General features: G+C 43.9%; 1 protein-coding gene across 1 annotated transcript in view; it reads right to left on the bottom strand.

Annotated features, from left to right (window-relative positions):
• The window catches only part of Clic5 (chloride intracellular channel 5), a 184,691-nt gene extending 168,765 nt beyond the window's left edge, over positions 1–15,926 (bottom strand). Inside the window, exon 1 of the mRNA XM_004653044.2 lies at positions 15,278–15,926. Coding sequence (XP_004653101.2) covers positions 15,278–15,823 — 546 coding nt within the window. The 5' untranslated portion in view covers positions 15,824–15,926. The remainder of the gene's footprint in view (positions 1–15,277) is intronic.
• Positions 15,927–23,157: the final 7,231 nt, after the last annotated feature.

The raw sequence follows: 23,157 nt of genomic DNA, 5'->3' as shown, positions 1-23,157 counted from the left end.
CAACAGTTACCCTTCAGAAAACAGCCTGGAAAATGACCCTCCATCTTCAATTCTGATACTGAACACACCTGCTCTATAGTCTGGCTGGCAGCCACATCCCAGGTGGTTATTTTTCTCTCTCCCAGGGTTGACACTGCGCACTCACTCCTGGTCACTGTGTTTAGTTTGGCGCCTATGTCTGTTGACAGAACAGTGTTTCTTAAATCATACTGATGCTGAGACACAAAGGCAGGCATGGGAATAAGGATGTGTTGAATTAGTTATGGAGACTCTGTTTCCATGGGTAGATCCTTGCAAAGTTTAACCCCAACAGCTGCGCAAAGCCTCGAGTCCTCAAACCCCCGAATCCCTTCAGAGCTCAACCAATCAAAATTGTGTTCAGAATATTGGCTCTCTGCCCAATTTCAGGAGGTATCAAGAACATACCAGATAGTCTTGGGGATAGCTGAGTACTAAGGAGATGAAGGTACAAACTGTCCAGTGAATTCTCACAGAATTCTCACACATCGCATTGGCAGCAGGGTGGGGGGAATATGTATCCTGATGCTTGCTGGCCATTGCCCTGACCCAAGCTTGATCAACTCACTTTTTCCTGCAGGAGTACAGTAAGTGGAAGAATGGCCCTCCAGAATATTTGTCTGTCTGGCACTTGGAAATGTCACCATAGTTGGAGAAAGTGTGGGTGTGGGTGTAGGCACACCCCTACATACACTGAGATGAAACCATCTAGGACAAGGGTGGATTTGTCAACCCAACGACAAATCTGTATAAGGAAAGAGAAGAGTGAACAGATTCAAAACATGAGGGTGTGGGGGGGGAGACAGAGATTGGAGTAATGTGGTTGCAAGCCAAAGACGGGTCCACAGGAGATGAGGAAAGGCAAAGAATGCTTCCTCGGAGGGTTTGAGCCCGGCCAATATGCTAACTTCATGGCGCAGACCTCTTTGGCTGAGAGAGAATAAATGTCCACTGCTTTAGCTCGTCCGCACTGCCCTCCTGCAATGGCTACAGGCTCTGGCCACAAGGCTTCCTCCTCCCCATTGCCCAAAGATCCTTGGGAACAACTTATCCCCTCCCTCCCTCCTTCCTTCCAGAATTTAAGCATGCCATGGGCCAGGTACAGGAGGGTGGGTATAAAAGAGAGACCCTCCTACAAGAGCCCACCACTGAAGAAACACAAAGTCATAAACAAGAAATCATGAGACTGTTATGGGCCCATCCACCCTATCCAATCCATATGTTGAGATCTCTGTGTCCCACATCTCAGGATATCACCACATTTGGAGATGGAGTCTTTGAAGAGGAAGTTTAGTGAAAACGGTTTATTACGGTTGCCTTCATCCAAAATATCTGGTTTTCTTCTAAAAGGAAATTTGGACACAGACATGCACAGGGGTTTGATTCTGTGAAGACAGGAAGCAAGATAAACATTTACAAGCCAAGTGGAGAATTGTCTCGTAGGAAATTTACCCTGTTGACACGTTGACCCTGGACTTCTAACCTGCAGAATTGTGAGAGAACACACTTGTACTGCTGAAGGCAACCCAAGTTTCAGACTTGGTCATGGAGACCATAGAGCCAAGGAGTTCAGTGAGGTAAAAGCAAAGGGACACAGCAAGACACCCACTCAGGAGAGTCTTTCCTCAAGACATGACTTCTGAACAGACAGGCCATCCTTGGCAGGAAGTTCTTGCAAAGGAAGCAGCTTCACAAAGCCCCAGCATCAAGTAAAATAAGTGGAGGGGGCCTGGGTTCCCGGTCCCCTGGGCCCCTGGTACCCCTGCAGCTGCTGTGAGGCGGCTGGGACCATGTATATGTGTGGCAAGGAAGAGAACACGGGTGAGGAAAGATACATTAGTAAACAAGTAGAAAGAGCCGGCTGTTTCTAATGGGAAATGGGTTACCTCCACCTAATCTTCTCCGGCCCACAAGTTATTATAGGGGAAGTGGTAACATGAATACTGCTCTCATGGCTAGCCTGAAAACCAGTTCTAGGGAAATGATGACAGACACTGTGGTCTTTCAAACCTCTTCCAAACACAGATCCAGAGTCTGCAGAGAAAGCAACCCTAAATCAGAACTCTATCTTGCCCACCAAGGAGCATCGTGGAACACAGAGCAGAAAGACTATAAGAGGCTGAAGGTGGGAGGGTGAGTGAGCCTGAGACACCACGTTTCCCCGTCCCTGCAGAGGTTGACTGAGGGAGGCCCCTTGGTCCCCATAATGAATACCAATAACCATACTGAATAATTGGGGTGGGGAAAAGGGGATCTATGTGTACAACCTTGTTATAAAATCAAAATCAAGAAAATTTTAAAAAGAAAAGAAAGGGCTGGAGAGATGGCTTAGCGGTTAAGCGCTTGCCTGTGAAGCCTAAGGACCCCGGTTCGAGGCTCGGTTCCCCAGGTCCCACATTAGCCAGATGCACAAGGGGGGCGCACGCGTCTGGAGTTCGTTTGCAGAGGCTGGAAGCCCTGGTGTGCCCATTCTCTCTCTCTCCCTCTATCTGTCTTTCCCTCTGTGTCTGTCGCTCTCAAATAAATAAATAAAAATTTAAAAAAAAAAAAGAAAAAGAAAAATAAGAGATGTGCAGAAGTGTAGTGGAGGGGATGTTTTTAAGATAGAGTCAGGGAGAGGAGAATGGTTGGTGAGGATATCTGGGCTCACAGCTGAAGGATCAAGAGGACCTCCTCATGCCTTTGATCCCCCCAAGCTTCTGCCTGGGGATAGTGGCAGGGGACAGAAAGCACATATGGTACGTTCTCATGGCTGAGTTGGGACGAGTTTTGAGTCAGAGAGGCCAGCTGAATGGCTATGGTCAAGACGCCAGAGGCCAGTGGTGGTCAAGATGAAGACAACATTTTAGGAGGTGAAATTTTAGAAACCAAAACCTAACGTCTCTTAAAGGTTCATTTATACGATTATGGATAGCATCTACCAAGGTAGCAGGATTAGCTGCAGATGCATTAACATTTGTTGGAATTTCCAAGAAGAAAAACAGCTAAAAGGTTCCTCAGTACCCTCTTTATATAACAGCCATTTATATCTTGATCAGAAAAGCTGTGACTATCAAGCAAGAGGCCCTCAACAAGAGTGGGGCCGTCGATGCTTCCTCATGCAAGGCGGGCGGGGAGGTCATTAGACCTTCACCTGAGATCCCAGCCACTTCCTCTCTCCTAAGCTTCCCTTGCAGCTGTATGCAATTCTGCCTCAGCTGCACAAGGGCTGGGGAGAAGGTCGTGTATGGCGTGTGGGTGGAGTTACTGAGCAGATAGGGAACTCCACCTACGGGGAGGATATATCCACGCTGAGATAAGACTTTCTGACGATCCAGCTGTTTGGGGGTTACCCATACTCTCATAAGTAAGGCCACTAATTTCATTGCTTAGTCAAGCTAGACCTGGGTACAATTGTTAATTTGATCTGTCATTGGTGCCCTATGTGGGGTGATCACATCTCTCCAGGAAGAGTTCACTCAGCACTTGGAAATAATAAGGACGCTAGTGGGGGAGGGGAGGAATTGCTGCAGTTGTCTGGCTAAATGGATCTATTATGCCACCAAACTGCTCTCCAAATACTTATGTTTATGCCCTTATATTAATGCTACTATCACTTTTGGTTAGAGAAGCTTCTCTTTGCATGTGGTGGTGATCACTGGGGAGACGCATAACTCACCAAAGGGGTGAGACGAAGTAAGGATGGTATATTCAGCACAAAGCGTGACATCTTTTGCATACCCTCCAATGGTCGGGGACCATTTCAGAAGAAGTGGTGGAAAGAATGTAAGAGCAAAGGAAAGGGAGGAATACTTTAAATGCTGTCTTCCAGATACAAAATAGCCTTGAGGACTGAAGGGATGGCTTAGCAGTTAAGTCACTTGCTTGCAAAGCCAAAGGACCCAGATTTGATTCCCCAGGACCCACATAAGCCAGATGCACAAGGTATCATATGCTTCTAGAGTTGGTTTGCAGTGCCTGGATACCCTGATATGCTCTCCCCTCTTAAATAAATAAGCAAAATGTTTTATGAAATAGTCTTAGTATTCATGACTTCATAGTGGCTGAAGCTACCTACAGAAGACCTGCAAAATAGGAGGGAAAAATGATGACATCAAAACAGGAAATAAACTAATGGTAAAGAAGAAGGGATTCATTCAGTGGAGAGGGTGTGTGGAAAGGGGAAAGGGAAGGTGGTGGGGGGGGGATCATGACCATGGTATATTGTTTATGTTTAAGGAAGTTGTCAATAAAAAGTTTTTTTTTTTAATTAAACAAAAAAACCCAAAGAACAGAAAAAAAAGATGCTAGGATAGGAGTATTATTCCAGAGTATTTTATCATTTTCATTATGAGAGCTGGCATCGACCCCACATGCTGGTTTAGGTAAAATTTCTATTTCATTCTTTTGAGAGGACTTCCCAAGGTGCTGAGAAAGCTTAGAGCAGGCAGATGACTGTACAAGAAAGGAGTTTAGGGGCTACAGGGATAGCTTAGCAGTTAAGGTGCCTGCCTGAAAAGCCAAAGGACCCAGGTTTGGTTCCCCAGAACCCACGTAAGCCAGATGCATGAGGTAGTGCATGTGTCTGGTGTTTGTTTACAGTGGCTAGAGGCCCTGGCATGCCCATTCTCTCTCTCTTTCCCTCTTTTTTTTTTATCATTCTCTTTACCTCAAATAAATAAATAGATAATAAAATATTTTTTTAAAAAGGCAGGAGTTTGGTCATGTATACAGCATGGCCATCCAAGGTAGGAGTACCCAGGTGAGGAAAGAGGAACATGTCCCAGTAACAGTCAACATTGCTGAGAGTTCTAGACTCTTCTGAAGTCATCTGCCACAGGACATCTTGCATGGAGTCTTGGAATGTTCCTGAACTTTTCTGAAGCATATTGAAAGTCATCCAGTCTCTCAAGCCAGGCTGCCAATAGAAAGGAAAAAGTCCTGAGTTGAAAACCCAGAGTCCCAGCTTGCTGCTGATGGCAGACAGATCTGGGCAAGTTGTTTGAGATCCCTGGTTTGCAATGCTCTTGTCACAGTTCTGCCTTTCAGTGACTTCCTTCTTAGATTAGTGTCATTGAGTTGCAAAGCAAACCAGCCAGTGCACATGGGCACCTCCAAAATAGTTTGGAAGGAAATTGGATCTCACTGGAGTTGCAGCGCTGTAATTAAGAGGAAGTGACCAGAATGGAAATCTTGTTCACACCTGCTCATTGCTTCACCACTACATGCTTCATTGGTTCTGTGAAAGGACGAGTGGGTTCAGGAGACAGGTTTAGACTTGCATCTTCTTTTTTTTAAGATTTATTTTTATTTATTTATTACAGACAGAGGGAGAGAGAGAGAGAGAGAGAGAGAGAGCATGCTGGGGCCTCTAGCCACTGCAAACAAATTCCAGATACATGTGCCATCATGTGCATCTGGCTTACGTGGGACCTGAAGAATAAAACCCATGTCCTTAGGCTTCGCAGGCATGTGCCTTAACTGCTAAGCCATCTCTCCAGCCCAAGAGCTGAATATTCTTACAAACATTTCCAAAGACATATCTGAAACATCCTAATTACTAGCGTTAGAGCAGACTGTTTGCAGATCATGGGAGAGGAAGACCTTTCAGGTCCTAGTCCCACGCAGCTGTGAGTGATCCAGCCAGGGTATTACATATGCAATATATGCAATCAAACACACTTTTCCTGCTTTTTTGTTTTTTTTTTTGAAGTAGGGTCTTGATCTGTAGCCCGGGCTGACCTGGAATTCACTACATAGTCCTACATAGTCTCAGGGTGGCCTCAAACTCATGGCGATCCACCTATCTCTGCTGAGTGCCAGGATAAAGGGCAAGTGCCACCATGCCTGGCCAAACACATTTTTTTTCTATTTTACCAAAATAGCAGCAGCTGATACTCTATGCTGAATCCATATATTTCCTCTCACTGTGACAAAATGTACAGTGATAACCAACAGATAGAAATAATCTATAAATTAGCATTATACTGCCTAGCTTTTTCTACAAAATTTTGTCTGTGTAAAGCCACATATTTAAATACTTGGACATATCCAGATGATCAGTTTAAAAAAATAAGTCTTGTGCTGAAAAGATGGTTCAGTGGTTAAGGCACTTGACTGCAAAGCCTAATGACCTGGGTTCAATTCCCCTGTACCCATGTAAACCCAGATGCACAAAGTGGCACGTGTATCTAGAGTTTGTTTACAATGGCTAGAGGCCCTGGTGCACCCATTCTCTCTCTGCTTTCAAAAACAAAAAAGAATAAATAAAAATATATTTCAAAAGACTTATTTTTAATATTTATTTATTTTCAAGGACACACACACACACAGAGACAGACAGACAGACAGAATGGGTATACCAGCTCCTCCAGCTGCTACCAAGGAACTTCACCATTTTGTGCATCTGGCTTTATGTGGGTATTAGGGAACTAAACTTGGGTCATTAGGCTTTGCAGCCAAGTGCCTTAACCACTAAGGCATTCCTCCAGCCCACAATAACAGTCTCGATCACATATAGGCCTTATAACCAAGTCCTGAATCTTGAAAATTCAGCTCAGTTCATGCCTTGATCCTGCTTTTGTGATGGGTTGTTGCTTTTATCTTTCAACTTCAGCATTACTTTGTTCATAGATCCTCAAAAGAACCCATTGCTCTTGATTAACTTCAGGAGAAAAAATCCACATTCCTGGGCTGGAGAGATGGCTTAGCGGTTAAGCGCTTGCCTGTGAAGCCTAAGGACCCCGGTTCGAGGCTCGGTTCCCCAGGTCCCACGTTAGCCAGATGCATAAGGGGACGCACGTGTCTGGAGTTCATTTGCAGTGGCTGGAAGCCCTGGCTCGCCCATTCTCTCTCTCTCCCTCTATCTGTCTTTCTCTCTGTCTGCCACTCTCAAATAAATTAAAAAAAAATCCACGTTCCTAAGAGCAAAGTATTGTTCCTAGTTCTTCAATTTCATCACCTGCTGTGGACCTCTGTGGACCTCAGTCCACCCAGGCACGTGGATGCAGTCGTGTGCATGTGTGTATTTGACATGTCTCTGCTTACTCAGGGGACACTGCCTGGACCCTGCCAGCCACACCCACAGCTAGAGATAATAACTGTTGCCAGTCTCCAAGAATGGTATCGTGGAAGGTTGCAGATGTGTGCACTCTGATAAAGAGCTGGGCTGGGCCCTTTGGAATCAAGGGCTGAAAGAGATTGCATTTCAGGAATGAGGAAGCCTGGGCCCTAGGACATCTCATACCAAATTATTGATAACCTTGTGATAAAATTCCCTGCCCAGTGTTCTCTCCTCAATATGACCTTGCTCAAAATAGAACAGGCCAACTGGGACAGGAGAGATGGCTAAGCAGTTAAGGCACTTGCCTGCAAAGCCTGACAACCCAGGTTCAATTTCCCAGAACACACATAAAACTGTATGCACAAAGTGGCGCATGCATCTAGAGCTCATTTGCAGCAGCTTGAGGCCCTGGCACACCCATTCTCTCTCTCTCTTCTCTCTCTCTCTCTCTCTCTGCTTGCAAATAATTTTTTTTAATTTTTTTTTGCTTATTTTTGTTTATTTATTTGAGAGCGACACAGAGAGAGAATGGGCGCGCCAGGACCACCAGCTACTACAAACAAACTCCAGATGCGTGTGCCCCTTTGTGCATCTGGTTAACATGGGTCCTGGGGAAACGAGCCACAAACCGGGGTCCTTAGGCTTCATAGGTAAGCAAGTGCTTAACCGCTAAGCCACCTCTCCAGCCCGCAAATAATATGTTTAAAAGAATAAACCAACTGATATTTACTGAGTGTTTATTACAATAAACATTGTGCTTAAAATTAAAAAATATATACATATAGGGCTAGAGAGATGGCTTGGCCATTAAGGTACTTGCCTACGAAGATTAACAATCTGTTTGATTCCCAGTACACACATAAATCCAGATACAAAAAGTGGTGCCTGCATCTGGAATTCGTTTAGAGAGGCTGTAGTCTGTGGCTCGCCCATTCTCTCTGTCTGCTTCTCTTCTATCTCTCTCTGATTGCAAATAAATAAGATAAAATAATGAAAAAAATTAAAACCAATTATTTTAGGGCTAGAGAGATGGCTTAACAGTTAAGGTGCTTGCTTGCAAAGCCAAAGGACCAGGTCCAATTCCCCAAGACCTACATAAGCCAGATAGATAAGGTGATGCATGCATGTAGAGTTTGTTTGCAGCAACTGAAGGCCCTGGTGTGCCCCATTCTCCATCTGCCTCTCTCTCTCTCTCTCTCTCTCTCTCTCTCTCTCTCTCTCTCTCTCTCTCTCTCCCTCTCTCTGTCTCAAATAAATAATTTAAAAAATAATTATTTTGTAGGTTCCTATGTATTGATACTGTATGTCAAACATGATATTAAGCCATTTCCATGCATATACTTATGCATTTGTTGATACGAACCAGTAAGGGATGTGTCATTATAATATCAAGTTATCAGTGATGAAATGGAGACTAAGAGAAACAAATAATAATAATAATAATTTACTAAGCCAGGTTACAAGCCCTACTTTAAAATATGAACTTGCTTTTCCATGATTAATCCCAGGTGACGTGTGTGACTAATGGTGTCTGCTTGTACTGCCTTTCTTTGCAGTAACTGATATCAGATTTCATGTTTTTCTTGGCATTAAACAAAATGCATGAATGCATTTATGTTCCTCCATGTCCATCCTTTGCCTCCCCCTGCACACATGTGTAGACATGATTAGGAAAAGTCTCTTCTCTCAATCACACACACCCTGAGCCAGAGCCCAAGGCTAACCTAGAAATCCCATTCCCGTTCCCTCAATCTTACTAAAGGCCCCAGAGTCAACCGAGGCTCTTTCCTTTCTTTCTTTCTTTCTTTCTTTCTTTCTTTCTTTCTTTCTTTCTTTCTTTCTTTCTTTTTTTTATTTGTATTTGAAAGTGACAGAGAGAGGAAGAGGCAGAGAGAGAGAGGAGAGTGGGTGCGCCAGGGCCTCCAGCCTCTGCAAACGAACTTCAGACGCGTATACCCCCTTGTGCATCTAGCTAATGTGGGTCCTGGGGAATCGAGCCTCAAACCGGGGTCCTCAGGCTTCACAGGCAAGCACTTAACCACTAAGCCATCTCTCCAGCACGAGGCTCTTTCCTTTCTTTGCACTCCACATGAAATCCATCCATAAATCTCTTGGGCTATTTTGTCCAAAGAGTCTCTCTACCCTCGCCCATCTCCTGTGGCTAGTCCATCCTCATCTCTTGACCATAAGTGTCCATTGCCTCCAAATGATGTGCCCTGTTTCTGCTTCTACCCTTTCGTGCCTACAGTCTGATAGCAAACAGACAGCCTGAATTTTGGAAGTGTCCGAAGACTTCGTGGATCCCTCAGAGACCTGCATCACCACCTCATTTCCCATTGTCTCTTTTTTTTTATTTTAATTATTTATTTATTTATTTGAGAGCGACAGACACAGAGAGAAAGACACATAGAGGGAGAGAGAGAGAATGGGCGCGCCAGGGCTTCCAGCCTCTGCAAACGAACTCCAGACGCGTGCGCCCCTTTGTGCATCTGGCTAACGTGGGACCTGGGGAACCGAGCCTCGAACCAGGGTCCTTAGGCTTCACAGGCAAGCGCTTAACCGCTAAGCCATCTCTCCAGCCCTCCCATTGTCTCTTACTCGCCTTCTCCACAGCCTGCCACACTGCTTTCTCACGCCCCTTACAGGAGGGTGATGATGACCCCAAATGTTCTACTTCCAAGAAACTGCTTATGGCTTAACATGGCAAATAACGAACTTGTGGATTTGACTAAACTAGGGATCTTAAAGTGAGAAGCCTTCTAAATTGTCCTAGAGGGTCCAACCTAAACACATTGTGATCCATTCAGGAGAGGGAGAGGAGGAGGAGTGAGGGTGGAAAGAGGGAGAAGAGATGAGGTGTCACCTTGTCTCCTTCTAGGAGCCAGCAATGAGAAGGAGACAGATGTATCCTGGAGTCCAGCAGCACAGTCCTGGGATGACTTGATTTTAGCACCGTGACCCCTGCTTGCTCTAACCTCCAGAGCTGTAAGACAATATCTGTCTTGTTGGAAGCCACTAGGCTTTTGATCATTTGTTATAGCAGCAATAATAAAGACAGATACAGGGCTGGAGAGATGGCTTGCCTGCAAAGCCTAATGACCCAGGTTCGATTCCCCAGTACTTACATAGGCCAGATGCACAAAGTGGCACATGCATCTGTAGTTAATTTGCAGTGGCTGGAGGTCCTGGTGTACCCATTCTCTCTCTGCTTGTAAATATAAAATTAATTTTAAAAAATTTAAATGACATCAAAATAAAAGAGAGACTGATTGAGAAGGGAAAAAAAAAGTATGATGGAGAGTGGAGTTTCAAAGGGGAAGGTGGGGGGGAGGCAGGGAATTACCATGGGATATTGTCTATAATTATGGAAGTTGTCAATAAAAAGTAAATTTGAAAAATATTTTGAACATTAAAAACACAGATACACTCATGTTCTGTTTAATGTTTCTTTCTAGTTCTGTCACCACTGGCCACATTTTATATTTATGTAATTATTTGTCTAGCATGTGGTAAACCCAGTGCCAGCTACACTATCTATAGGTTGAAGGGAGAAATGAATAATATAGTTCAACTGCGGACTTGACTTGTTCACACTCTGAAATGGTTGTGCCGCAATAAAATGTGGCTAGAACATGTCGCTATGTACCTGCGTGACGTATTCACTGACATGCCTAGAACAGGTGGGTGTGCACACAGGGAATACAGTTTGGATTCAGCCTAGGCGGCCAGCATGGAGAGAGAAGGAAACCTCGGGTTGCCCAAAATATAAATAAATAAATAAATAAAATCCCAATTCTGCCAGTGAGATGGCGAGCCTGGTGAAAGGAGAACCAGCAGGTCATGCTCCCCTCCCCCTCATTCCTGGAGAAGAGGTGGACTTCCTGAACTGGTTTATATACACAACGGGGTGGCAAAAACTTGGCAACAGTAGCCAGGCATGGTGGCGCACGCCTTTAATCCCGGCACTCTGGAGGCAGAGGTAGGAGGATCACCATGAGTTCAAGGCCACGCTGAGACTCCACAGTGAATTCCAGGTCAACCTGAGCTAGACTGAGACACTACCTCGAAAAACCAAAACAAACAACAACAACAACAAAAAAAAAGACATTGGCAATAGTAACAGGTTTCTGAAGTAGAAACAACCCCAAACAAAGTCAATTTAAAAAAAATATTTTATTTTCATTTATTTATTTGAGAGAGGGAAAGAGGCAGAGTGCAAGAGTGAGAGAGAGAGAGAGAGAATGGGCATGCCAGGGCTTCCTGCCATAGATGGCAAACAAACTCTAGATGTATGCACCACCTTGTGCATTTGGCTTACATGGGTAGTGGGAAATCAAACTTTGGTCCTTTGGCTTTGCAGGCAAGCACCTTAATTGCTATGCCATCTCTCTAGTCCAAAGTCATTTTTTTTTTAAATTTATTGATTATTTGAGACAGAAAGGAGGGGGGAGAGAGAGAACAAATGGGCATAACAGGGCCTCTAGACACTGCAAACGCACTCCAAATGCATGTGCCACCATGTGCATCTGGCTTACATGGGACCTGGAGAATCGAACCTGGGTCCTTAGGCTTCACAAGCAAGCACCTTAACCGCTAAGCCATCTCTCCAGGCCCCAAATCAAATTCTTAATGAATTCAAAGTGTTTAGTGCCACCGATGTTGCTCCTCATGAGTTCACTGCAGCTTTGGTTCTGAACATGGGACATGCATGCTTTTCACTGCCTGCACCATCACAGCAAGCAATGCCAAGGAACGCTGCCCGAAACCTCCGCTCAGATTCCACTGTCGTTTGCTGTGAGATGCAGTGGTGTTTATTCTATGCACAGTGTTGTCTACTCTTGAAGAAACGTAATGCTTTAGTCACCAAACACAAAAGCTTCTAATAATTTCTACTGTATTCCTCATCATGTAGGTATCAAAGTGTTGATGTTAGAAGTTGCTAACTTGAGTTTCATTTAAAAAGAATCAGTAACTGAAGTTTGGCTTGAGATTAGGAATAGAATGTCCCATAATTTCTAAACTGGCCCTAACCCTCTACCTACCATTTTGTACTATGTACTTGGACTGTGGATTACGTACGGTACATTACGAGACTACGAAGCAGCATTCTCAGCACTGACACTCAGGAAATCAAGCTATCAGTCAACTCTGCAAAACGTTGAAGAGGGTCTGTGTCCTTCAGTGTCAACTATTTAGCCATTTTAGTATTTTATGTGAAAAAAAAAACAAGCACACGCATTCAATTGGTATGTAAACTTTCTCTTGTTTTTAATAAATGGTAAAAAATTATACAGAGACTAAAAAAATTATTCTGGGCTGGAAAGATGGATTAACAGTTAAGGTGCTTGCCCACAAGGCCTAAGGACCCAGGTTCCATTCCCCAGTGCCCACATAAGCCACATGCAGAAGACAGGTGGCATATGCATGTGGAGTTCGCTTGCAGAGGCTGGAGGCCCTGGTGTGCCCATTCTCTCTGTCTGCCTCTTCCCCCCTCTCTCTCTCCCTGTGTCTGAAATAAATAAATAAAATATTTAAGAAAAAAATATTCTAACATAATTTTTTATTATCTATTATCAGTAAATTTTAGATAGATAGATAGATAGATAGATAGATAGATAGATAGATAGATAATTTTATGTACTTATATGCCCAGGGTCACAATGAAAATTTCTCAGGCAAACAGGCATCCTTAAGATGGAAAGGTTTGCGATCCCTGATATGTGTGACCCTGCCATTCAGTGGAGAGTTACATTTGGGATGGGGCAGGCTGAACGGTTAGAAAGCAGAGATGGTAACTGTCGCTCTTCCTATAGAATGCTGGGGAATTTTCTTTTCTTAAAATATCTTATTTATTTATTTAAGAGAGAAAAAGAGAAATAGGCAGGCAGAATGGTGTGTGGGAGGTGCAGCCACTGCAAACAAACTCCACACACTTGTACCACCTTGTACATCTGGCTTACGTGGGTCCTGGGGAATCAAATCTGGGTCTTTAGGCTTTGCAGCCAAGCACCTTAACCAGTAGGCCATCTCTCCACCCCTCTGAATATGCTTTCAAAGAGTCCACACGAATGAGCTGAGGTTAATGGATATTCTAGGGCTTCTACTGAGATGCAACATTAGCTGTTAATTAAGTTTAATATTAGCCCTGGGGAATGTTAAGTGATTAAGGAATACCACATCACCATTGAGCAGTGTCTGTCTACCTATTGCTGGTGCCAACAGAACATGTCAGTATTCCTTGCTCCTGTCACTTCTGCACGGCTCCAACAGCAGTGACAGCTTAATTTCTGCAGAGATTAGCATTTACCGAAAATTTACAAACCATACCTTTGGAGGGCCAATGATGACAATGATGGTAATGACCTACTTCACCTTGTTACCTGAACTTGAATGGATACTTCTGACCTGAGAAGAAATACATCTGGTTTTCACCTCTTTAAAAAAAAATGGTGGGCACACCTTTAATCCCAGCACTGAGGAGGCAGAGGTAGGAGGATCACTGTGAGTTTGAAGCCACCCTGAGACTACAGAGTGAATTCCAGGTCAGCCTGGGCTAAAGCGAGACTCTAGGTGTGTGTATATATATGTATATATACATATATATGGTTAAACACACACACACACACACACACACATATGGTTAAACGTACTTATTGCAAAGCTTGTCAGCCCTGGTTCAATTCCTCAGTACCCACATGAAGTCAGACACATAACGTGGTGCATGAAACTGGAATTGTTTGTAGCAGCAAGAAACTCTGGTATGCCTGTACAATTCCCTCTCCCACAAAAAGAAACCAATATTTTTTTAAAAGAGAAATATATATGAACCAGGTATGGTGGCACATCCTTTTAATCCTAGTACTCAACAGGCAGAGGCAGGAGAATCACCATGAGTTCAAGGCCAGCCTAAAAATACATAGTGATTTCCAGGTGAGCCTGAGCTAGCTAGAGCAAGACTCTACCTGGGGAAAAAAAATGAAAATAAATATATTGTAAGCCATAAAGGAGAGAAATGAGTGTATGGAATGCGTGTTTGGAAGACTCATCTGCTACAGTAATTGGAAAAGAGTCTCATGTAGTCCAGGTTGAGAAGGATGTTGAACTTTTGATCCTCCTGCCTCCACCTCCTCAGTGTGGAATTAACAGGTGGGCATCACCACAGCGGGAGTTATGTGGTGCTAGGGTGAAACAGCACTCTGCCAGGTGAGCTATGACCCCTAGAGATGCTAGCTAGAAACAATGGTGTTCAATATTTGTGTCATTATCTTAAGGGGTTCATGTAAAGATGAGTATCATGAGTATTTAGGGGATTGATAGAGAAAGGGAATCTCTGCTGTCTTGATTAATGTCCTTAGCTCTGGATCATCTCACATTTTGAGGATATTCATGTCATAATCTTTATGACATGATTATCTAAGACAAACATTGCCAGAGTCCTTTGGCATCTTCATACTACTGACATCAATTTTGCTTCATCAGAATTTTAGTGAGGTTGGTGCTGATGGAGCAGATTTGGTGACAAAGGTGGCATTTGCTGAAATATCTGTGACCTTAGAAACACAAGGAGGATACTCCTATCCCTGACCGTAGGTCCAACTTTCTCTTACAAGCTTCAGTTTCGCTTTTACAAAACACGTTGAAGAAAAAAAAAAAAAAAGATCAAACAGGAAAAGGCAGTTCACGTCTGTCACAAGGGAAAGGACTTGAGCAGTACTTTCTGCTCAATCATTGAAGTCTTAATAGATAAGGAGGCCAGGAATGAGGCCTCTGTTTCTTTGAATTGTACCCTGTGGGACTCCTGCAATAAAAGGATACCAGGGAATCCTTTCTGGGCATTAAAGTATACTAAAATTGCATACGTTTTAGGATTGTGTAACTTTGTAACTTTATCACAAGTATATGCTTGTAAGTTATACTCAATTATACTTCAAAGAAGTAAAATGAGAAAGGCAAAAAATAATCCTTCAAAAAGTGCTTTGTTTGAGGTTTATCGAAGTCAATGATGACCCACACACTTTAACTGGACTTCCCAATGCTTGTCATTTTGAATAGACCTAAAGACATCTAAAAGGACTGATTTAACCAGCCCTGTTCTTGAGTAGGTGTGAGAACTGAAGGAATATGACACAATGCATCACCCCGGGTCCTCAGAACAAAATCAAACGCCAAGTATGTCACATGCTCCTGTAAGTGTGCCTTGCCAGAGGCAGCCCTTACCTTCACAAACAGGAAAATCTCTGGGCTGGTGACAGCTGTTCTGTCTTCTTCCAAGCCATTGGCATCCGGGTGGCAGGTGGGGAAGTCCTGGCTGCGGGGAAAGGTCTTGCTGTGTTGGATGGCGAAGCTCACAGGGGAGAGGGGCGCTTCCCTTAATGTGCTTTCATTCTCCTGCAGATGCTCAGACCATGGCTCCCATGCCTGGATGGGGGAGTATAATTCTTCCACTGCGATGCCCCTGTCCTCCTGGGACTCATCTGGCTGAGGGTCCTGGCCTTCAGGATACATGTCATCTGGCAGAAGGTAGCCTCCTGACTCTGGCTCTGGAGAGGTTGAGCTGGTTTCCTCACGTCTCGAGGCATAGACAGATAGAGAATCATACTCGTGGTTTTCCAGCCCATTGGCATACAGATAATTCTCTGGCCCTGCGCCTTCACAGACTTCATCATAGAAAGGGCCGTCACTCTCTTCCAGCTGCTCTGGACCCTGACTCGTCTTGTCTTTGCAGATTGTGTCATAGATGTTGCTGTAGTCTTCGTCGCTCATGATGATGGATCCGGTAAGTCCTCGAGCAGGCGTTGCTGAGTAGATCTGAAATGAGGAAAGCCCTGGGGATGCTGTTGCTGCCTTGCAGAGGAGTCAATGGGCTTTTGCAATGCAGCCACTAGCAACAGCTATCAATGACAGGTCTCTAACAATCATTTACCGGAGACTTTTAATAAGCAAACCACAAGTCCAATGGACAGAAGATAAAGTTTACCCACTGGGTTAACTCCTTCACTCCTAAAGATAGTCTCGACTACACGCTGGGGTTTCCCCTTACTTTCAGCAACTCTTAAGGTAAACCAGATGAGAAGAGTCATGCCAAAACACACTGACGTTCTGAACACTGGGCCTTTGGCATTCAGGGAGCTTCCAACCCCCTCCATACTGACCCCATTCAATTAACCCCTGCAGCTCCGTGGAGGACTGGCGCTCAATGCTAACCTGTCCAGGTACAGCCAAAGCTATGTTTTGCTAATTGATAAATGAATTACACGTGTCCCAGTGAAGTAACTTGTTCCATTTACAGCTCTTATCTGGAAACCCCAGTGGGTGACTACATGGCAGAAGGAAAAGAAGGTAAGTGCTCTCTGGTCTGCGGGCACATCACTACAGAGGGTGCCAAGTGACACTCAATGATTTGGACTTTGACTTTTATTGTTCCCTCTTAAATTGCGTATGACCATCCCAGTCAACACTCACTCACTAAGTCCTCTCATGTACGTGATGCTGAACCGAATGCTAAACAAAATAAGATCCATTTCTCTGTGTCTTTAAGAGGATTTTAAATATTGTTGGAGTACCAGGAAGAGAAACTAAAACCCCAACAGATACAGAAAAACACTATGCAAGGTTTTTCATGTAATTGGCCCTACCTTGGAATAAGCAGTATATACAGTATGTTTGAGGGCATACCCAGTGGATGTCATCAACAGAGAATTCTGGTATTTTTTTTTTTTTTTTAATTTCAGGCCAGTGCTCTATTCTGCTAATGCTGGTTTCATGTTACTCTACCATATACATTTTTGTGTGTGTTGGTATTAACTTATTTATTTGACAGAGAAAAAAGGGAGAGAGAAAGAATGGGTGCACCAGGGCCCCCAGCCACTGCAAACGAACTTCAGACACATGCGCCCCCTTCTGCATCTGGCTAATGTGGGTCCTGGAGAATTGAACCTCGGTCCTTTGGCTTTGCAACCAAGCGCCTTAACCGCTAAGCCATCCCTCCAGCCCAGTGTTAGCGTTTTGAATTGAGAATTCTGATGGGCTGTAAAGGGGCTTGAATGCCTAGAATCCTTGTAAAAACTCAGAGGCGTCGTCGTTCTGGTTGTTTCCAAGCTTTCGGTGGGTATCTGCTGTGGTTTGAACGTGGTGCAGTGTCCCCCGCAGGCTCATGTGTTTGAACACTGGGCGCTCCTCTGGAGGTGCTGCTGGGGAAGGCTGTGGAACCTTGAGGAGGCGGGGCCTTCCTAGAAGTCCATTGCTGGGAGTGGGCCTTGGAGGTTTCAGAGAACTGATCCACTTCCTTTTCATTCTCGCTGCTTCCTGACTGTGAGTGGAATACGCCAGCTACCTCTGCTCCTTCCCATCCACGGTGGTGGACGTATCTCCTGGAACTGTCATGCATTTTTAGTCACGGCAATGAGAAAAGTAACTAATTCAGCACCAAATAGCAAAACCCCTGTTATACTCATTAGGTTCTTATATTGCACCCAGGAGTGAACTTAGCTTTGAGGACAGGTAAGGAATGGATTAAGGAGAGACTCCAGAGACCCGTTTTAAAGGTTATTAACACTAACCTTTTAGCCTATTGAAATGATTTCATGGGTGTAAATATCTCACACGTGATTTTAGGTTCCATAGTCAGGCATTTATAACTGAATAGCCCCAACTCAAATTTTCTTCGTAACTCTAGAGTGAAAGATAACCTAACAAATCCTTCATTGGTCATTTTATTTCTTATTTAAAAAAAAAAAAAAAAAAGAGTCAAATAAAACCCAGAAAGGGAAAGTGCATGGTCCAAGTTCCCACAGTATGCTAATGGCAGGGCTGATGCCAGCTGTGGTTCTTAAGCCTCCAGCTGGGTGATCTCTCTACTGTTCCCGAAGCGTGTTCTAACTATTCTTCCATGGTCACATCCTCTCTACCCTTCTTCCATATAGTAAGATAATGTTTTGCCTTCTTTAAAAAAATTTATCTATCTATTTAGTTGAGAGAGAGAGAGAATGAGTGCACCAAGGCCTCCTGCCTCTACAAATAAACTGCAGACACATGTGTCATTTTATGCATCTAGCTTTTCCATGAGTACTGGAGAATCAATCCCAGGTCATCAGGTGTTGCAATCAAGCAACTTTAACCACGGAACCATCTCCCCAGTCCTGCTTTTGTCTTCTGCAAAAACAATTTTCAACTCTTTTATAGTGACACTGCTTCTTTAACTTGTAAATGTATGTGCAGCATGCATTTATTTTTGTCACAGCAGTGATCAGGTATCTGGCAAATAGCAGTTTATTGGAGGAAAGGTTATTTTGGCTCATGGTTTGAGGGGATACAATCCATCATGGTGGAGAAGACACAGAGACAAGAGTGAGAGGTCCTGGTCGCTTTGAGTCCACAGTCAGGAAGCAAAGACAGATGGATGCTGGTGCTTGGCTGGCATTTCCTCCTACCCCTTCTACTCAGTCTGGGATCTCAGGCCATGGAGAAGGCCATCCGCATTCAGGATGAGGCTTCCCTTCTAGATACACTTCTCTGGAAACACTCACAGACACACCCAGAAAGGTGTCCTCTAGACGATTCCAAATCCAGACTAAAAGGCAAAGATAATCAACCATCACAACATATTACTGGGTTCCCCCAATGCCCCAGTGAGGCAGAATACATCTGGTTAAGATCAAAGCCAAGGTCATATAGATAGTGTTGTCGCACCTGATGATTTGCAGTTATTTCAAATGCCAGGTTATAACTTGCAATGAAGCTGTCTGTTGAAGAGCAAGCTAGGTCATGCCACTCCCTGTCCCCACTTGGAATGGGTCCCCACATTTCCCAATAAAAACCCAAGTCCTTACAATAGCCCACAGGTACTGTGTAAACTATACCCCTCCCTCAGACCTATTGTTTGCTCTTTCTGGCCCCACTCTCCGACATCATCCTGGAACATTCCAGAATGCTTTCATATTGGGACATTTATATTGCCTGCTCTCTAGCTGGGATACACTTCCTCTGGATATTTGCATGGTCAATTCCTCTAACTCCTGCACATTTTTCTTAGGTGTGCTCTTTTCAAAGAGGCTACTCTGATCATAATGACCACATGACAACTTGTCCTAACTACCTCCATCCTCCTCATTACAAAAATCCATTCTCTGACCTTTTCTGCCCTTTTTCTCTTTCTTCTTATTTTTTATGAGTGAAAGCTAGTAGATCGAGAGAGAGAGAGAGAGTGGCAGGGCCTTTAGCCACTCTAATCAAACTCCAGGTGCGTGTGCCACCTCATGCACATGTGCCCCCTTGCACATCTGGCTTACGTGGGTTCTGGGGAGTCTAACCTGGATCTTTAGGCTTTTCAGGGGTGAGCACCTTAACAACTAAGCCATCACTACAGCCCTTCTGCCCTTTCTAAAAATTATAATACCTATCACCTTCCAATAAAATATATACTTTACTTATTTAGCATGTCTGAAGCTATTCTCTATCTTCTCCCAATAGACTATAAATACTATTTGAGCACAAACCTCTGTCAACTTGTCCTTCAATACTCCCAGCACTCAGAACAATGCCTGCTTCACATTATATGCTCCATAGGTTATCCATGAAATGAACTTATGTGACTAATACCATTACCCTCCACTGGGCTGAGGATGAGACCCGAGTCTACTTTGCCCATCACTATATATCTAAGACCCAGTAGATGTGTAGCACATGCCAGCTACTTACTAAATGTTTGTTGTCTAAATCAAATGGAAGAGATGTGTACAGAATTCACGTTCTTTCACTCATGGCCCAGTTTCCTTTCTCCACTATCTTAGCAAAGTGTTATCTCCTTACTATACGATGCTATATTATAAACTCCAACAGGGACGATCTCGGGGGCCAGTGTCTATGAGACACTTTGCATGTAAAATGTATCCCATGGGCTTTACGTGTGTTTGAGGACTTCCCCCCAGTTGGTAGTGCTGTTTTGGGAGATGGGGCTTCATTTGAGTAAGTAGATCTCTGAGATGACAAATGTTCCAGGCTAGTTTTTGTTTCCTCCTCCTCAGAAATGTAGCAAGCTATGCCACTAGCTTCCACAGTCATAGGCAGACTCCCCACTGCTGCCACGATCACCACCGTGAACTGAGAACTAAAACAAGGGCCCTTCTGAGGAAATTCCTGCTGGGTACTTGGTTTGCAGCAGCTAGAAAAGTAATGGTAGCATCATTTTTTATTTATTTTTTAATTTTTATTCATTTATTTGAGAGTGACAAGCAGACAGAGAGAAAGAGGCAGAGAGAGAGAGAATGGGCGTGCCAGAGCCTCCAGCCACTGCAAATAAACTCCAGATACATGTGCCACCTTGTACATCAGGCGTATGTAGGTCCTGGGGAATCTATCTTTGAACCGGGGTCCTTAGGCTTCACAGGCAAGTGCTTAATCACTAAGCCATCTCTCCAGCCCCAATAGCGTCACATTTATGTACTCCACGTATTTTAGACTCAACTTAATTCATGCAAGATGTAGGCAATAAAATAGAACTGGGACACTCTAAGTTCAGAAAACATCACTTTAGAAACAGAGCCAAATTGACTTATATCTCCACAATTCCTTCAAAACAACATAGCTTCCACATCGGAACCAAATGAAGACCCTAGGTTTGGTAGCAACTGGGTGCTTTCCCTTTCTATTTCAAGTAACTTTATTTTATTTTATTTTATTTTATTTATTTATTTATTTGGGAGAGAGAATGGGTGTACCAGGGCCTCTAACCACTGCAAACAAACTCTGGATGCATGTGCCACCTTGTGCATCTGGCTTACATGGGAACTGAGGAATCAAACTTAGGTCCTTAGGCTTTGCAGGCAAACGCTTTAACTCTGTAGCCCTCAAGTACCTTTTCTTGCTTCAAATTACTAACCAATTATTTGTGTCTGTTCGTCCTATCTCAGTACTAGGGACTCATCAAACTTGTTTTATTTTAATAATCTTTATGGTATATTTCTTTGTAATTTCATTGATTTCTGCTCCAATTTTTATTAGTTATCTTCTCTTTTTGGCTGCACTCTACTGGCATTTAAACAAATGTTTGTATGTAGTGTGGGTGGTGGTGGTGGTAGTGATGGCGATGCTCTCTCTCTCAATTTCTCTCTCTCTGTGTGTGTGTGTGTGTGTGGTGTATGCATGTGTATGTGCTGATATACCACCTTGCCTGACTGTTCTTACTGGTTATGGAGGTTCTTACTGATTCTAGAGCTTGCTGTTTGAGAGTCCCAATGATTCTCCAGTCTCCACTGCCCACAGGACTGGGGTTACAGATGTGCATCCCCACATCTGGCTATTTACATGGGTTCTAGAGACTCGAACTTGGTATGCTCATGCAAGAAGCATACTTAACCACTTAGTCATCCCTCCAGCTGCCTGTTTTTCTTTTTCTTTGCTGGGTGTGGTGGCAATGCCTTTATAAGAGAGAGAGAGAGAGGAAAGAGAAAGAGTGCAGGGCCTCGGCCACTGCAATTGAACTCCTGACATTTGCACCATCTACTGGGCATGTGTGACCTTGCACTTGCCCCACCTTTGTGTGTCTGGCTTACATGGGATCTGGAGAGCTGAACATGGGTCCTTAGGCTTTGCAGGCAAGCACCTTAATGCTAAGCCATTTCTCCAGCCCTGCTTTTTTTTTTAATACCATGTAATTGTGAAAGGCATTTAAATCATTGATGTTTGTCTTTCTTCTTCTTTTTTAATTTTTTAATTTTTGGTTTTTGGAGGTAGGGTCTTGCTCTAGCCTAGGCTGACCTGGAATTCACTATGTAGATTCAGGGTGCCCTCAAACACATGAACTCACGGTGATCCTCCTACCTTTGCCTCCCGAGTGCTGGGATTAAAGGCCTGCACCACCACACCTGGCTCCTTCTTTTCTAACATATACATTTAAGACCATGAATTTTGTGCCATGGAGAGAACTCAATCAGTAAAGTGCTCACCTTGTAGTCTAATCTCCAGTCTCCACAGAAGATTCCAGATGTGGCAGCATGCAATTGTAATCCTAGTAGTGGGGAGGGAGAGACAGGAGAATCATTGGAACTTGCTGGCCAGCCAATCTAGCCTACTTGGAGAAATCTGGGCCAGACCCTGTCTCAAAAAGAGATGGACACCTTTTCTAAAGGAAGACACCTAAGGCTTTCCTCCAGCCTTGACATTCAACTTCACACCTGTGCACATGGGCCTGTCCACAGACATGTATCCACACACATACAAACATGCAGATTCACACCAAACACCTGAACACAAATACATGCAAAACAAGACTGTGAACTTTGGGTACCCCAACAACTACGGGCCAAAGGGATAGCTGTATGTGTGACTTCTAATTCACAGCAATCCTTCTACCTTCTGCCTCCTGAGTGCTGAGGTTAAAGGTGTGCACCGCCACACCCAGTGGGGTACCATCATTCTTTTGGTTAGTGTTTATGCATATGTTTCTGTGTTTGTACTTTCAACTTTCACATTTCCTTGAAAATAAGCCTTAGACACTTGTATTTTCCAGTAGGCAAACTGGGTCATTGGAGTGGAGATTAAGGCGACACTCGTAATGAGTAAAGCACTTGTTGTGCAATTCTTGGTGACCTGAGTTTAGAACCCCAGAACCCAAGGAAAGCTAGCTGTGTGGGAATATGTGTAATTCCAGTGTACCCATGGCAAGATGGGGGAGAGGGGTGAGAGGCAGGATCCCCTTCACGGGGCACTGGGCTGCCCCTTCCGTCCCTGGGGGATACCGGGCACAAGCATCTAAACTCTCCTAATATCGGTTTCTTTATTTGTAAAAATGGGATATCTGCCTCAAAACGTTGAATGAAGGAGTAAATAAAAACTACCTGTAACACCTTGATGCCTGGCAGATTACATCAGTGTGTTCTTGGTTAGTGTCTCACACAAAGGCCACATCCGTTTGACAATAATAAAGAGGTTCTGGAGGGGGGGAAATTATGTACCAGGCACCCTAACTAATTACAATATATTAGCATATTCTTAGAATAGCATTCTACTCCACGTTGCATTGATTATTCTGCATATGAGAAATTACTTTCCTCAGTAGCCTGATCCTTACAACTAATCATCATAATTACATTTGCATAATG

Source organism: Jaculus jaculus, chromosome 8, assembly GCF_020740685.1.
Source record: "Jaculus jaculus isolate mJacJac1 chromosome 8, mJacJac1.mat.Y.cur, whole genome shotgun sequence".
Classification (NCBI taxonomy): Eukaryota; Metazoa; Chordata; class Mammalia; order Rodentia; family Dipodidae; genus Jaculus; species Jaculus jaculus.
Note: the sequence above shows the minus strand (reverse complement) of the source record. Positions and strands in the feature narration are given on the sequence as shown.